We start from the raw sequence: 15,404 nt of genomic DNA on the forward strand, positions 1-15,404 counted from the left end.
GATTCAAAAACAGTGCGGGGAAAATGGATGTGCATTGGGGTTAATGACCATCAAGAACATAATTATTCAACATAAACACCACGATGTTCAAGCACTTCGTTCACCCACAAAGGGGAGTAGAAAGCGACCGTGTACTGCGGTGACTCCACCGGTAGCTCGGAAGTTGCGCCGAATGGCCCTACAGGAAAACCCTCCTACGCAATGTATAATGGCAAGACGAGTGCACGTGGCACAGTCAACTATGAACCGCAACCTATGTGACAAATTAAAGCTCCGGATGGTGTTTAAAAGTCGTGGACACTTTCTCACTGCGGCCCATCGGAGGGAGAGAAAGACTCACTGCAGGTGCACCTACGAACGCCATCTATCCAGGGAAAAGTGGAAGTTCGTTGCCACACTCAATGAAGCATGGATTTATCTATCCGATTGTGGCAAAATTCGAGCCGTAACGTACAACCCACGAGATGCAAAAACCCGTCATGACTTCATCCGTCAATGCAAAGCAAGTTTCGCGAAGGGATTTATGGTTATTGCGGGACACTTCTATGATGGCAAGTTAACGATTCGGCAGGTGCCTAAAAACTGCAAAATCAACTCCGCATTTTATCAGCAACATATCCTCACACCAATTTATACAGACCATCTGCCCCGTTTGTATGGAAATGCAATAAATCAGGTCCTTGTGTATATGGATAAGGCCTCATCACATACATCTCGTTCTACACAGAGATTTCTGCAGCAAATGGCGGCAGACACCGGCATCCAGGCTATTCTCTTCCAGGACATACCAGTGAAGTGACCTGATCCCAGTCCCATGGATTTTTGCGGGTTTGGCCTATTGAAAAGAGCACTTGCATCTCGTCGTGTCAACACTGTCTGTGGCCTCTGGAAAGCCTGCCAGGAGGAGTGGCTCAAGATTCCTGTTCCTGTACTTCAACGGAGCCTCCTACAATGGAAGTTATGGTGTAGGGTTATTGCCAGGACCCATGGTGCTCACATCAAGGGCAACCGCTGGTGGTCCCGTGGTTTTTCCTAAAGTAGGTGAGACGTCAAAATGGGACACATATAGACGGATCAACCTTCTGTATTAATTCCGTATGATGTAGGCAAGTAAATTATTTCTTAAAGAGTTACATGGAATTGATTACATTCGTGAGAAGTGTTGTGATGTTTTTGTCCAATAAATCCCTTCACTTCGCAGGTTAATATCTATGGCATATGGCCAGATAGGTATCATCCAAGCTTTTGCTGGTTTCCTTGTCTACTTCATAATTATGGCAGAAAATGGCTTCCTACCAGATATTCTGTTTGGTCTTCGAGATACTTGGGACTCAAAGGCGATAAATGATGTAATGGACTCATATGGCCAGGAATGGGTAAGTTATTGTATAATCACATACATTATCATACAGGATAAAACAGAAAATTATTTTGCTGAATTGAATAATCAAACAAAAAACTTCTATTACACTTTATTCTAGATTACCTATTACTTGTAGAGTATTTTCATGCATACAAGTGTAGAGGAAAAGGTCTAAATATGGGCCCTCCTTTTTATGTTGTCATTTTCGATATGAAAAAATTAATATATCAAGCATCTGCCTTTAATATGCATATCTATGAAATATATACTTAAATGTAGTAGCATGCTAAAGTATAGAAGGTCTCCATTTTTTTTTAAAAAAAAGCAATTTCCAAAAAATGGTAAAATGATGTATTTCAAAATTGTGGTCTAAATATGGGCTACTAGTGGCAATATCTAACTAACTAACTCTCTAGCCTTCTTAAACCTGAAGGTTCATGGCTGCAGCAACACAGGCCTTCCATCTGTCCCTATCTTGAGCAAGATCTATATACTCTTTTCCATCTCTACCGATTTCCTTTAGGTCCATCTCAACGTTGTCCCTCCATCTTCGTCTTGGCCTTCCTATAGGTCTCTTACCATCAGGTTTCCCAACAAGAATCCTGTGAAGTCCTCTTTTCTCTCCCATTCGTGCCACATGGCCTGCCCACCTAAGTCTTCTTGATTTAATTATTCTAATAATATCTGGACATGAATACAAATTATGTAGTTCTAAATTATGTAACCTTCTCCACTCACCTGTCTCCTCATCCCTTTTAGGTCCAAATATTTTCCTAAGGATCTTATTTTCAAATACTCTCAATTTGTGTTCCTCTTTCAATGTAAGGGACCAAGTTTCACACCCATATAATACTACAGGCAAAATTACTGTTTTGTATATTTTAACTTTTAATTTCTTAGATATTAAACGAGAAGACAAAAGTTTATGAAGAGTGAAGTAACATGCATTTCCTGAATTAAGCTTACTTTTTATTTCCTCTTTAATATAATTTTTATTTGTTAATATTACTCCTAAGTATTTGAATTTGGAAACTGGTTCAAACGAGTTGTTGTCAATAATTATATTCTGATTAGTACCTAACACTTGGTTTCGGCCTGTAAGCATATATTTAGTTTTCTCTTTGTTAACTTCCAAACCTCTCTCTTTAGCAGTTTTGAAAAATATTTTAGCATTATTCTTAATTGTATTTATATCATCCCCTAATAAGTCTACATCATCTGCATATGCTAACAACTGAGTCATACCATTTAATTTTAGTCCTTCGTTAGTTTCATTGTGGCAATATCACAAAAAGCAATTAGAATTTTAAAAAACAGTCATTTATCGCTAAAACATTATACATAAAATTCATATTTATGAATAATCTGTTGTTTTGAAAATCACGCAAAATGAGAAAATCGAAATTAAGAAAAAACATCCAAATATTTGTTAAAAATGTGATCTCAACATTAGACCTCATGTCATAGCCCATAATTAGGCCATCACGCTATTTTTCTTCTTCAATTTATTTTCGCTCTCTGTGTTACATATTTCACAAACAAATCATGGCATTATAAAAGCCCACATTTATTTTATGTACAGCTAATATCATAACCTATACAAAGCAGATGAGAATTCAGAAAACGCTGAGTTACCTGCAAAAAGTTTTTGGAGGTCGCAATTCTATAACAGCATCCAAGGCCAAAACTAACCACCACTTTCTCTTGCAAATTGACGCCGCAACCTTTGTCCTTGACAGATAACCAGTTCCAATAGCTTCTGCCAGGCTGTAGCACCCGGGAGCGCTGATAACTCCAAAACCCATATTTAAACCTTCGCCCTTTAGACCTTCTCTCTACTAACGCTGATCACCTAAAATTAAAATAAATTTGCATTAAAACATCCAGCAATAAACCTCATATGATTAGATATGAAATTATATAGCTAAGAATGTTCAAAGTAAGATAAAAAAATTATAACATGAATCCTTTACTTGGAAGATTAAAATTTTATTTCTATTTTATTAAACTAGCTATAGGTAGTTCCATTACAGTCGAATTTTACCAAAAATTACCCTTAAAGTAACAATTAATTTCATTACTTGTTACTAAAGGAAGCAAATAAGCCACAGTAACTAGTGTTACAATTTGATTGATTGATTTGGTTTATTTTACTTCACTTTTCCAGCATTTTTGGCTAATCACGAAGATAAGGATGAGTATATGAAAATGATGAAGAGACACTCACAAAGAACAGACGTGTCTTCAAAACTGGGGCCACTGGTGTTGTGCTAAGCACTCTGCCACAGAGGTTGGCTACTAATTACAGTTACCCATTTCTAAAAGTAAATAGTTACAGTTACTCAAAAAGGTGGCTGACCTTCGTTGCTGAGTGGTTAGCACAGCACCGTATGACACCAGGGATCCTGACTTCATATCTCGTGTGCGTGTGGGTGTTCTTTATTACGAGTGTCCAGTCATCAATTTTATCATATCATCACTTATCCTCATCATTGAAATTATCCAAAAGAAGCAGAAATGCGATGCTAAACAACAAAAGTCAACCAAAATCAATCAGTCATAAACAATGTTACTGTTACTTCTAATGTTGCTTAAAACACTGATTTTCTATTAATAAAAGTCTGACTATCTCTGAACCTTAAAAATGATTCTTTTTAATGTGTTGCTGCTTTATATCTCCCTCGTCTTTAAAAAACTAAACTCTTCTACATTTTTCCCAACACAGAGCTATCACCAACGGAAAAACCTGGAGTACACTTGCCAAACAGCCTTTTTCGTCTGCATTGTACTTGTCCAGTGGGCAGTTTTAATAATCAGCAAAACTCGTCGAAATTCAATTTTTCAACAAAAAATGAAGTAAGTACTACTTTATTTGCCTCTCTGCATGTGTGTGTCAGTCTATAGGAGAATAATGTAGAATTTTAGAATTCAAAAACATTTTACTTAAAATCACATCTTGTGCTTCTATTGCTTCCTTTTTTCTTGAAGCAGAATAGTTTTAACCACATGCAGATCATGCACAGGAACCAGATGCACAGCATGTGTTGTATAGATATGTATGTGTGTGTTTGCATTCATGCATGAAGGGACAGGAAGGATAGAGGATCTTGCACACAGTTTCACAGACTATAGAGAACATGAAGATGGACAACTTTTCTTTGCGACGTTTTGCCCATTTCAGGCCACCCTTATGGCATAGTGATAATGCTGTCACATTGTAATCAAGAGGTTCAAGGTCATAGGTAGAGTTCTGGAGGACCCCCCCCCCCCAACTTAAAAAAAGACTTAAAAAAAATAACACATGATTAAGTTCAGTTACTACATTTTTGTTATGAAGCCATACCGCAAATTTTGACCTTTGGCATGTTGGCATGTGCAGTAATTGTGCCGCAATAGCGGGTCTTAGACGATTTGATTGATGTGTACATTTTGAAGAAAGAAAAACATAAAATGACTTTGTGTTGAGTCAACAGTTACTGCTGGGGCATCAAAAGAACTTTTCAATTTAATTTTTCTAAAATCTCTGAAGCTTACTATTTTACCGTAACTTTTTTAAAGTAATACGAGTATTGTATCAATAAAAATTTAATGAAATACAAAATGCAATAATTGTACTGTTTTGCTTCTTTTAAAACTGACAACCAATATACTAATTAATATTTGTTTACGTAAGCGAGGAAATTTAACATTTTCAAATCTAAAAGGCATAAAACTCAGTGCTTTTAAGTTGTTGTTTTTTAATTTCCGGGGGAAGACCTCCAAACCCCATTATAAACTAGGGGATATTCAATAACCCTCAGGTACATCATATGCTACTCCCAGAGTCTATCACCCCCCCACCCCCAAAGCAAAAGCTCAAACTCCGCCCATGTTCTAAGTTTGATCCCTGTGGAGGTACATTACATGGTGGATGTCAGCTTTAAACTGTAGGTTCTTGTCCTGAAAACATATCTCAGCATAAAATGGACCTAGAAACAAATTTGAAGTTCCGGGTCTGATATCTAGTGGAAGCAAATTGCACAGTCGTTCAAATCTGAATTTAAATTATTGATCCAGTCTTGATTAGCCTAACTGAGCATAACAAAGTTTGACTTCGAGAAGCATTTTTTTGTTGTTTTGCTCATTTTAATGCTACAAACCCTAAAAAAAGGATACTTCCTATCCTTCATGTATTCAACCACCTGACAAAGATTCATGGTTGCCAGTAACATTTATTATTTCTGTTGGAAAATGACCACATTTTTACAATGATAAGGATAGGATAGACATCATGTAGAGTGTAAATGTATTTTACAAATTCTTTCTTTGATGAAACTGCATCAATGATGATAAACAACATACATGGACATTGCCAGAAATTTTTGTAAGGTGGGGGGGCAAGGCGGTGATAAAACTTGAATAGTAGGAGTAATAATAATAATAATAATTGTTGTTACGATTGTTATTATACAATAATAACTGATAGACCAAAAAATAAACTAATTTTATTCCAAATCATTATTACATCCTTGGTAGACTTTCCAGATGAGTGAATATCTATCACAACTGACTCTCGCTTTCTTTCTTTTAACATTTCATGCAGTTAGTACTGAAATTCATAGTTATTCTATCTTGTTGTTAATTTTTTTGTACCTTGTTCCACATATACCTTTAAAGTTAGGGGAAATTTTATTCAAAGTTTATGTTGTGTGTTGTCAAAAACAAAGTTTATGTTGTCAAATTTGAAACCTGATCAAAATTACATGTTTCCAGGTGGTTGCCAGCTTGTGCTGCAAGTTGCTTCATCCCTCCCATCCTAACTCGAGAATGGTCACATGGTTGTAATTCAAAAATGGAGACTGCAGAGGTGACAGTCCACTCTATGCGGCTTTGATTTCTCACCAGCACTGGCGAGAAATAATTTTCTCTTATCGCTGGTGAACCCCAAATGAAAGGCCATTTTTCCAGGTGGTTGCCAACTTGGGCTGCAAGTCTCAAACTTAAGAACTCTCGTGGCCCAGTATAATTGTTGCTAGGACCCAGTACTGGGCTGTGGCCCAGTGGTTGAGAAACACTGGACTAGACAAAAACCCTGATGTTCGGGGAAGAAGGCTTCTACTCAGTGGCAGCCAGCCCTGCAGATCCTGCATTGAGTGGATAGTAAGGGGTACCTTAAACAGTCGCTTTCATACCACAGTCATTGAGAAACTTTTGTTTCATAATTAAAGAGCATACAAAATTCCTCTCTATGGAACTTAATATGAAACATTATTGACACTGCAATCGAAGAAATCATTCATTAATCAAGGTGTTTCTATCCATTTGTCAAATGCTTTTGGCATACCGTGCCAATGAGCTGCCTGATTTTTCACTCTCGCTGTTTTACCTGTGTGGAATTGCCTCTGTCTCCTGCAACAGGATCTTTTGAAATACAGTGTTTCACAACGAATTTATAATGTATTGTATACCAACCCCTCCATAGGTGTGCGCAGACCCTCTGATTAGGGGGGGCAAAAGCCTTGATGAAACTTCAGTTGGGAAAGAAAAATTTCATTTTATCTCACTCTTTCAGTTTTATTATATATAAAACATATTATTTAAATACATTACATAATCACTTCATCCGCCCCATAACAAACCAAATGCAAAAATAAATTGTCTTTGAAATGTGCACGCTCCTTTCCCTCCAAACCAAACTGTTATAGCAGCAACTGTCTGAAGTACTTAGTTGTTCTTGCTTGTTCCTCTGGTAATTCACAATGCATTACTAAAATGAAAGTAATTGCGAGCGTAGATAGCAAGAAAATTTTCCAATCCAAATTTATATGAATTGTAAACAGTATTTATTTAATAGCATGCAAAAAATTTGCTTACAATTTTTCTCATTCAGATTGTTCGGCGTAGAGGGACAACTCTCGCAACCCCCTAGCTATTACTGCTCTAAACTTGGCTAGACTGTAAGAAAAGGAGATGCGAGTGAAGCGAGCAAGAAAATTTTACGAAATTAATTTTTATTCATTTAGAATTTGAAGTTGAGGAGAAAATTGCCACTCTGTGCCCCCCTGCAGGTGCTCCTGACCGTCTGGAAGAAATTATGCAATAAAAACTTGAAAACTAATTCCATCTTCAGTATTATTTTTTCCTGCTACTCTTAGATTCTGCTAGTCTTGCATTCTTTTACTTCAATGTTTGCCCCCCTAGAATTGATTTCCGTCCAAGGTTGGGATAAGGCAATACCCCTGCCTCCTTGTGGTTGTGCCACTGAACCCCCTCACCCCGTAGTTGCTTTGAACTTTGAATTTTCATCGGCTTGAAAATACTTCATCATCTTTAAGAGTATAATATCGTTTAATAACAGCAATAAGATTCCTCTACACTAAATTTCTAAGTGGAAGTATAATAATATAGGGGCATGGAATGTCTGGAAAGGGGGGGGGGGCAAGGATGGCCACATCTCCCCCATCGAAAACGAATGTCAACTTAAAAGTATATACTTTACACGTATAATTTGATTTCAGTCATAGTAATTTACATTAATTATTATGCGATAATTTCAAATTCAAGTGGTGTTTTTTGAGGGGGCAACACTATTTTCAGGGTAACATGCCCCATGGAAAAATACCTTGTTTGTTCCTTCATGGAAAAAATTATGGGAACGTTTGTGATTAAGGGGGGGCAACTGTCCCACCCCTTGCCCCCCGTGCGCACGCCAATGAACCCCTCCCCATCCCCACCCTCAACTTGAGAATGTCACTGCCTTGCTCATGATGATAGACTCTGGGCACCCATGCACAGAAGCATGTCAAATACCTATACTGTGAACCTTTTCTTTTCTTTTCTTTCCAGAAACGGTGTTTTAAATTTTGGGCTTGTTTTTGAGACTGCCTTAGCTGCATTTTTGTGTTATACTCCAGGAATGGATATTGCTTTGAAGACATTCCCACTGAGGTATGTTTTTATCCTACTTATTTAGAAATGCAGAGTAACTTTTTTTTTTTAATCCAGAGAGGCCAAAATAATTTATATTTCAAATCATTACTGATTTGGTTTCTTGTAGAGCATTAACTTCTCGTGACATCTGGTGACTCTTTAAGAAGTATGATATAAAATCATAACTGATCAGCTCAGGCCCATAGCTAGAATTGATCTCCAGGGGGGCCTCACAGCTTATCAGGGGGGTTTGTATACTGCGTTTGTTACAACCTGTCCCGGTTCCCGCGCTAGTTGCTCCCTGGCTTTTCTCGGTGCTGGGGAAAGTCAAAGCCAGGCAGCCAATTAAAATACGCAACGTCGCAACAGCGTCTACGTAAGCGCCTCTCTTCTGGCTTCCATTCGCTCCTCGCTGCCCAGCAGACGATTTTTTCCTCGTTTCTCATTGGCACCGAAACTGTCGAGCGCTCCCTAGCGCGGGAAAGGGGACAGGTTGTAACAAACGAGGTATAGACCAAGTGCATTTTCGATAGTTTAACAGTATTAAATTAAGGTAAATTACGTGTGTGTGTGTGGGGGAGGGGTAATCAAGTTAATGTAAAACATATTTATTTATACGACGCCAGGGGTCCCGGGTTCGAATCCTGGCCTGGGCATGGATATTTGTGAGTGTCCATTCATCAATTTCATCATATCATCACTCATCCCCATCTTCGCAAATTAGCCAAAAGTGGCACAAAAAGTGAAGTAAAATAAATCAAATCAAATCAAATATTTATTTATAAATATCATGCAAATACTACAGTTTTTCTATATCTTCTAAAACATCTCTTGACATATTAATTGACTTCTACTGACATCATCCCTTAATCCACACTCTATATAACTTTTGATGATACATATTTATATCATACAAGAAAAAATACACGATATTCAATCATAGTGCCTACAGTGCATTCCACCTTTGCCCGAAGCAATAAAAAAGTCTCCTTTGTTCCCCAAAATTGGGAGCTGTTGACCTTAGACGCAGATGTGGAAGGGGCATCGAAGGTACAGATAAAGAAGTTCCCTTAAAAAAGAACTTTCTAAAGTCTAGAGAATATTCTACCTAGACTTCGGCTCATAAACAAGATGAATGAATGTAATAGCTGCTATGTGCATTTTCACTTTTCACTGCAAAAAAATTATACCAAATGACCTAATGTCAAGGGGGCTGATGGGAGTGCCAGGGGGACTGAACCCCCCCCCCCCCCAAGCTATGGGCCTGGGTCAGCTGCACTTTAAACGGCAATTGAAGTGAGTAGGGATGCCAGGGGATGGTACCCTCCTGCCCCCATCTCACAAAAATGTTTGCGAAGCATTCCTCTAGCCATCTAATTATGTTTATATATAACTTTTTTTCTAGTTTTATATTATTGTTTTTTTTATTTTGTAACAACATTTCTTACATTCTGGATTCTATTATATTAATCTTAACACAGTGAAACCATGAGGCAACGTGGCAAATTTCAGCTATCATTCAGACTCGTACCAGTGTACAGTCGGAATGGTACACTTTACATTGAAACTTATATACATTACGTGCAAAGAAATAGACCCACCTCACACTTTTGACATAAAATGTTATTAAATTTATTAACATCATACGTATTTCTTACTAAACTTTATCTACATATAAGTAGGATTAGATGCTTCCATTTGGATAAACATTTTATGTGCCTATGGTACTGGACTTTGCATCACCCTATAAGAACTGGATATATAAATATCAGCCTCATGTATGTTAACATACAATTATGTTTAAATGTAACTTTCATTTATGTTACTTTTACTTTTGAATTATAGTAATTTATCCATCAAGATGTTTCTACCTAATGTACCATAATCTAACCTAAATTTAACATATCTCCAGATTCCATTGGTATCTCATTTTCAAATTTTGTATAGTTATGTTGAGTATATATGGTATATCATTGTTTGAAAAAATTAAAAATCCACAATGCCTGCCAAAATTTTAATTTCACCACCTTCAAGAAACTTTCACCCAACACAGGCATGTAGTATCTTGTGTAAAAGAGCTCTTCAAAACCTTTCCATCTAATGGCATCTGAATCACTTCTATATTGGATTAGTTAATGAAGAAAGATGATACGTATTGAAAATTACTGTCTCGTTATAGTTACAATGTCTGATTTTTTTTTCTTTGTAAGTTGTTGAAAAAATAGCGACACTTGCTCGGATATGGTTTTCACAAGATTCATTAACCAACACCCCCAGTTCTTTTCTATTTTCATTTATTTCTTTATGTTTCAATGCAAGAGGCTCCCTCTGGTGCTAGTCTGTTGCATGGAGGCCGATGAGTGCTTCGTGCGATGTGAACTTCCCACCTGCACAATGCACCTCAAAAGCAACAAAGTAGCACCAGAGGGAGCTTCTTGCATTGAAACATAAAAAAATAAATGAAAATAGAAAAGAACTGGGGGTGTTGGATAAATGTCATTGTTTTCGAAAAACCACCTCCCGTTTCTTCTGCGATGATAGGAGGGAGCGAAAAAGGCATCACATGACGAGAGGTTTTCCATCGAACGAACACTACCGACGATGCCTCCTGCCTCTCTCACTCCCTCCTATCCACTCCGTTGCAACGTTTCAGCACCCCTGCTCGTTCTACAGTTTACTAATGCACTTGAAAATGCTCCTTCACAAATACGGCTGGTGGACAAATCCTGCTTTTCTTATTGTTTTAATTCACTTCATAATCCTGTGAAAACCATATCCTAGCAAGTGTCGCTATTTTTTCTTTACAGAGTGTATGTGCATGAAACGGTTCATGAATATGTGAGTACATTGCATATAAATATTAATATCTGACAATATCTAAAGTTTCCAACAATATCAATTGTTGTATTGTATTGTGTAATTACTTTCAGAAAGGTTATAACTTAATTTTTGTTTCTTTCTTGTTACTAATAGATTTGAGTGGTGGTTAATTCCTTTGCCATTTACTATGTTGGTTTTGCTATATGATGAGGGTCGGCGTTTCTTTATGAGACGGAATCCAGGTGGTTGGATTGAACAGGAGACTTATTATTAAGAGATCAGAAGCAGACAGTGTGAAATTATCGCACCAACTGTCATCTCTTTAGTTTCTTTAAAGAATTCTTTTGAAGTGTTGAAAGCAACACTCTGTTCACATTTTGCATGTTTCTGTTTTTAGCTACATTGATAAGATATGCATATGAAGCTTATCTGTATTGGAATATTTCACTGAGCTACAATTTGTGAGAGAAATGTAATTTGATTAAAGTTAGATAAGTATATCTGTACTTTCTATTACTTTCATTAGAAAAATACAAGCATAACTAAATATTTATTTTTAAATTCTTTTGCATATCGATAATATAAATTCAATGAAAAAAAGGTCATGGTAAAGCTTAACACCATGCCATGAAGGCATATAGCGGGTCTGGGGGTAACGCCACACACTTTCTTGATCCTGTCGTGAGTGGGGGTGATGTGATCAGCATCACGCCCCTGACTGCCTTTACCCCCCACGGTTTTCCCCAGGTGCCCATGTCATTCGACACTGGGTGGGCGACGGGGCCGCATCCAGCATTAGAAAAGTTCCTGGATTTGAATCGGCCGAGATCGAACCCAGAACCTTTAGCATGGTAGTCAGATGCGTTACCGACAACCACTGCGGCATTGATCAATTCAATGAGCAAATTATAATTATAAAATGTAAAAATCTTGCTCTCAGTGCAGATCATCTTCAATTTATTGAATCATTTCTAGAAATGAAATCCTTAGCAGCAATTTAAAATATATTTTGGTTACTTTGTTTCCTTTCCAAACAGGCATAAGAAGACAAGTGCTCTTGAAATAATAAGAGTCAAGTTGTTCTTCAATGTGGTAAGTAGCTGCATATTTTTTTATTGTTTATCAGAGTGCCAAATGAAGTACCTTTGTACTATGATAGCAAATACTTCAGAATCGCCTGAGATTCTGATGAAATCCTGGGAAAACCAAATACAACTTAAACTGTGCTGTCATTGTTTGACAACTGTTTGAAACTTAGCAATTTTGTGTGGTGTTGATATCTTACATTGCATCATTTTGGAAGAATATGAAGGTGTGAGATACAGTATGTAACATTGTTATTCGTACACATAGAATTTCCGAGGAAAAATGTCATATCTACTAGTAAATATAATAATTTTCATATGTACCTGGAAATTAATGTTAATGAAGGTTTCACCAACAAATGTCAATAAAAATGTATGTTCAAAGTGTACAAACAGAGCCTATAATTTGTGTGAAAAGATAAAAACACGTTGTTTCATGCAACATTGTTATTCGTACAGGCCAGAGTTTCAATCTTCCTCGCATACAATGCCACTGCTATTCGGGCGATTTCGTGCAGTTTGCAACTTCGTAACAAGTTTGAACATGCAGGCGTGCTCCCCATCAAGCGGAATGCTGGCGTAGGTATTGTTGTAAGCCTATCTCGTCTATCAGCATGTTCGAAATGGGCAAGGTGAAGGAACTTAGTCGCGATCTGAAGGATGTTATTATAAATTTGGCCCTTAGAGGTTATTCGTTAAGAAAACTTGAACAAACAGTCAATAAATCACACTCCACAGTTCAATACATAGTAAACAAATTTAGAGAGGCAGGTCAACACAGTATGTACCGAGAAAACCAAAAGACAGACAGTTGAATAAACGTGATGAATGCTTTATTTTAAAAAGAGTGCGAGAAAACCCCCGACTAAGTGTTACTGTTCAACGTGCCTTGTGGAAGCGTGGATATCATGGCAGAATACCACGAAAGAGATCGTATGTAAATAAGGTGAATCGCAGGAATAAACTTTCATTCACGAAAGAGCACATCCACAAGGACCAGGAATTTTGGGATAGTGTCATATGGTCAGACGAGTCCAAGATTAATATAAACAGGTCAGATGGGATAAATAGGGTCTGGAGAAAATCAAATAAAGACAATGATCAGATCACATTAACACAGTTCCAACAGTTAAACACGGAGGTCGGTCATTAATGATTTGGGGCTGTGTGTCGTCCAAAGGTGTTGGTACCATCCAGTTTATTGATGGTATCATGGATGCATATGTCTATTTGGACATATTAAAGAACAATGTAAAGCAGAGTGCTCAAAAAATGGACATGCCGCCTATCTACAGATTCCAACAAGACAATGACAGTAAGCATAAGGCGCGAGTTAACATGAATTGGCTAATATGGAATGTTCCCAAACTACTACAAACAGCAGCTCAAAGTCCAGACTTAAATCCCATTGAGCATTTATGGGCAATTTTGAAGAGGCGAGTCCATAAAGCAGGCATCAAGTCCAAACAAGAGTTGAAAACTGTTGTGCAAGCCGGGTGGAATAAAATAAGCTCTGAAACATGTCGGAAACTGGTTAATTCTATGAAGTAAGCAGTAATTAAAGCCAAAGGATACGCATCAAAGTATTAGAACTGTCAGTCAATTTGCTCTGAATATACTTTTTTCTTTTATATTATTAAGTGTACGAATAGAAAAGTTGTACAAAAAATGGCATGTTTCTCTTTCAGTTTCATTTAATTTATTATTTTCATTGATTATACAGAATTTGGGTAAGATTTTATGTTCCTAATGATATTAGTTATTGAATTGTAAAGAAACAATTTCAAAAGAGTGTATTTCCTTTCAATGCTATTAAAGCATTTTCTTTGAAAATCCGTGTGTATGAATAAGAATCTTACATACTGTAGAAAGAAAGAAGATTAGGGAAGTACAAATTCCAAATTTATCATTTGAAGTAGTAAAAAAAAAAAGTAGAAATCAGTGAGCACACTCGGATCTAGTAGAGGCAACACGTTTTCGGAACATCTCTGAGGTGTTCTTATGCGCAAGTTGAAAGCGAGTCACTTGGAAACAGAATCAGCTAGTGAGGGAGTTGCAACACGTGACTGTTGGCATGTGTTTATAATTCTCGAGCAGTGTTGCAAGTGAACAAAAAAAAACAGTGGGTAACAATGACTCAATGCAGAATTGTACAACAAAATCTCACTAGCAAAAACAATACAATAAGCTTACATTATGTGTTGTAAATACTGCAAATACGATCAAATGAAGAAACCAATGAATTATTCCAGGTCTTCTATGCTGTCAAGTTCGGAATCTGAATCGGACATTTAGCAACAAGAATCTTCTGCACTCGAGAATGAATCATCTGCACTGCTGCTACTGTTGCCAACACTGAAAGCAAGACGCTCTATTTCTGGTTCCAGCAAACCCTCCGTCCGAATGTATTGTTCCTCAGTTTTTCTAACATTGCTGAAACATGACTCCCATTCCTCCTCTCCAATCACCGAAAACCCTTCCTTACACAGTTCCCACACATCATTTAATTTGAAAGTCACATTGCGATTTGCAACCCATTGTTTAGAAATGCCCTACATTTTCTCTATAGTATTTAAATCGGGATGATATGCAGGCAAGCGAAGGACAGTGTGGCCATGTTCATTCATCAGTTCATCTAAAATGTAGGATTTCATCTTCGGTTTATGCAGTTTTATAAAGCTGTAAAGTTCAGGCTTGAACATATCGTCCGTAAATGGTATATTGTTTTTTTTAATAGCCACTCTTGCATTTCCTTTTTCTTGGTGTTAGACGAAGAGCATCTTTCTTTCTGAATATTGTGGTAGGATGCATTGTCGACAACGAAGACGGAATTTGAGGGTAAATTTGGAATGACCATTTCTCTTATGCAATTGCTGGAATTCATCTCCGAGTGGTAGTCTCCAGTTTTCTGATTTGATTTAAATATCAGAAGGGCATTAGGGATGAACCCCTTGTCGCTGCCTGCATGGACAATAATGAGACGTTGCCCTTTAGGTATTGTAGATTTCAGGCCCCCGAGACTATCATCGCACCATGTTTTAGTGGTTGTGTGGGAACTATGGATGTATGTTTCATCGGAATATACAATAGGATGGCCTTCCCGACGATATCTACTAATGGCCCGTAAATAAGCAATCCTTGCATTCCGAATGGGTCATTCCATGTCAAATCATCCAGAATTTTGTGAAAATGTCACCCACCATCTCCGATTTTGATGAAATTGAGTA

General features: G+C 37.3%; 1 protein-coding gene across 3 annotated transcripts in view; it reads left to right on the forward strand.

Annotated features, from left to right (window-relative positions):
- The window catches only part of LOC146000261 (sodium/potassium-transporting ATPase subunit alpha-like), a 471,911-nt gene extending 460,291 nt beyond the window's left edge, over positions 1-11,620 (forward strand). For all 3 annotated transcript variants that reach the window (XM_083137721.1, XM_083137722.1, XM_083137720.1), the window contains 4 exons: positions 1,202-1,376; positions 4,089-4,219; positions 8,189-8,290; positions 11,246-11,620. In XM_083137721.1, coding sequence (XP_082993847.1) covers positions 1,202-1,376; positions 4,089-4,219; positions 8,189-8,290; positions 11,246-11,366 — 529 coding nt within the window. In that variant the 3' untranslated portion in view covers positions 11,367-11,620. The remainder of the gene's footprint in view (positions 1-1,201; positions 1,377-4,088; positions 4,220-8,188; positions 8,291-11,245) is intronic.
- Positions 11,621-15,404: the final 3,784 nt, after the last annotated feature.

This window comes from Lepisma saccharinum, chromosome 16 (genome assembly GCF_977018435.1).
Source record: "Lepisma saccharinum chromosome 16, izLepSacc3.1, whole genome shotgun sequence".
NCBI classification, from domain to species: domain Eukaryota; kingdom Metazoa; phylum Arthropoda; class Insecta; order Zygentoma; family Lepismatidae; genus Lepisma; species Lepisma saccharinum.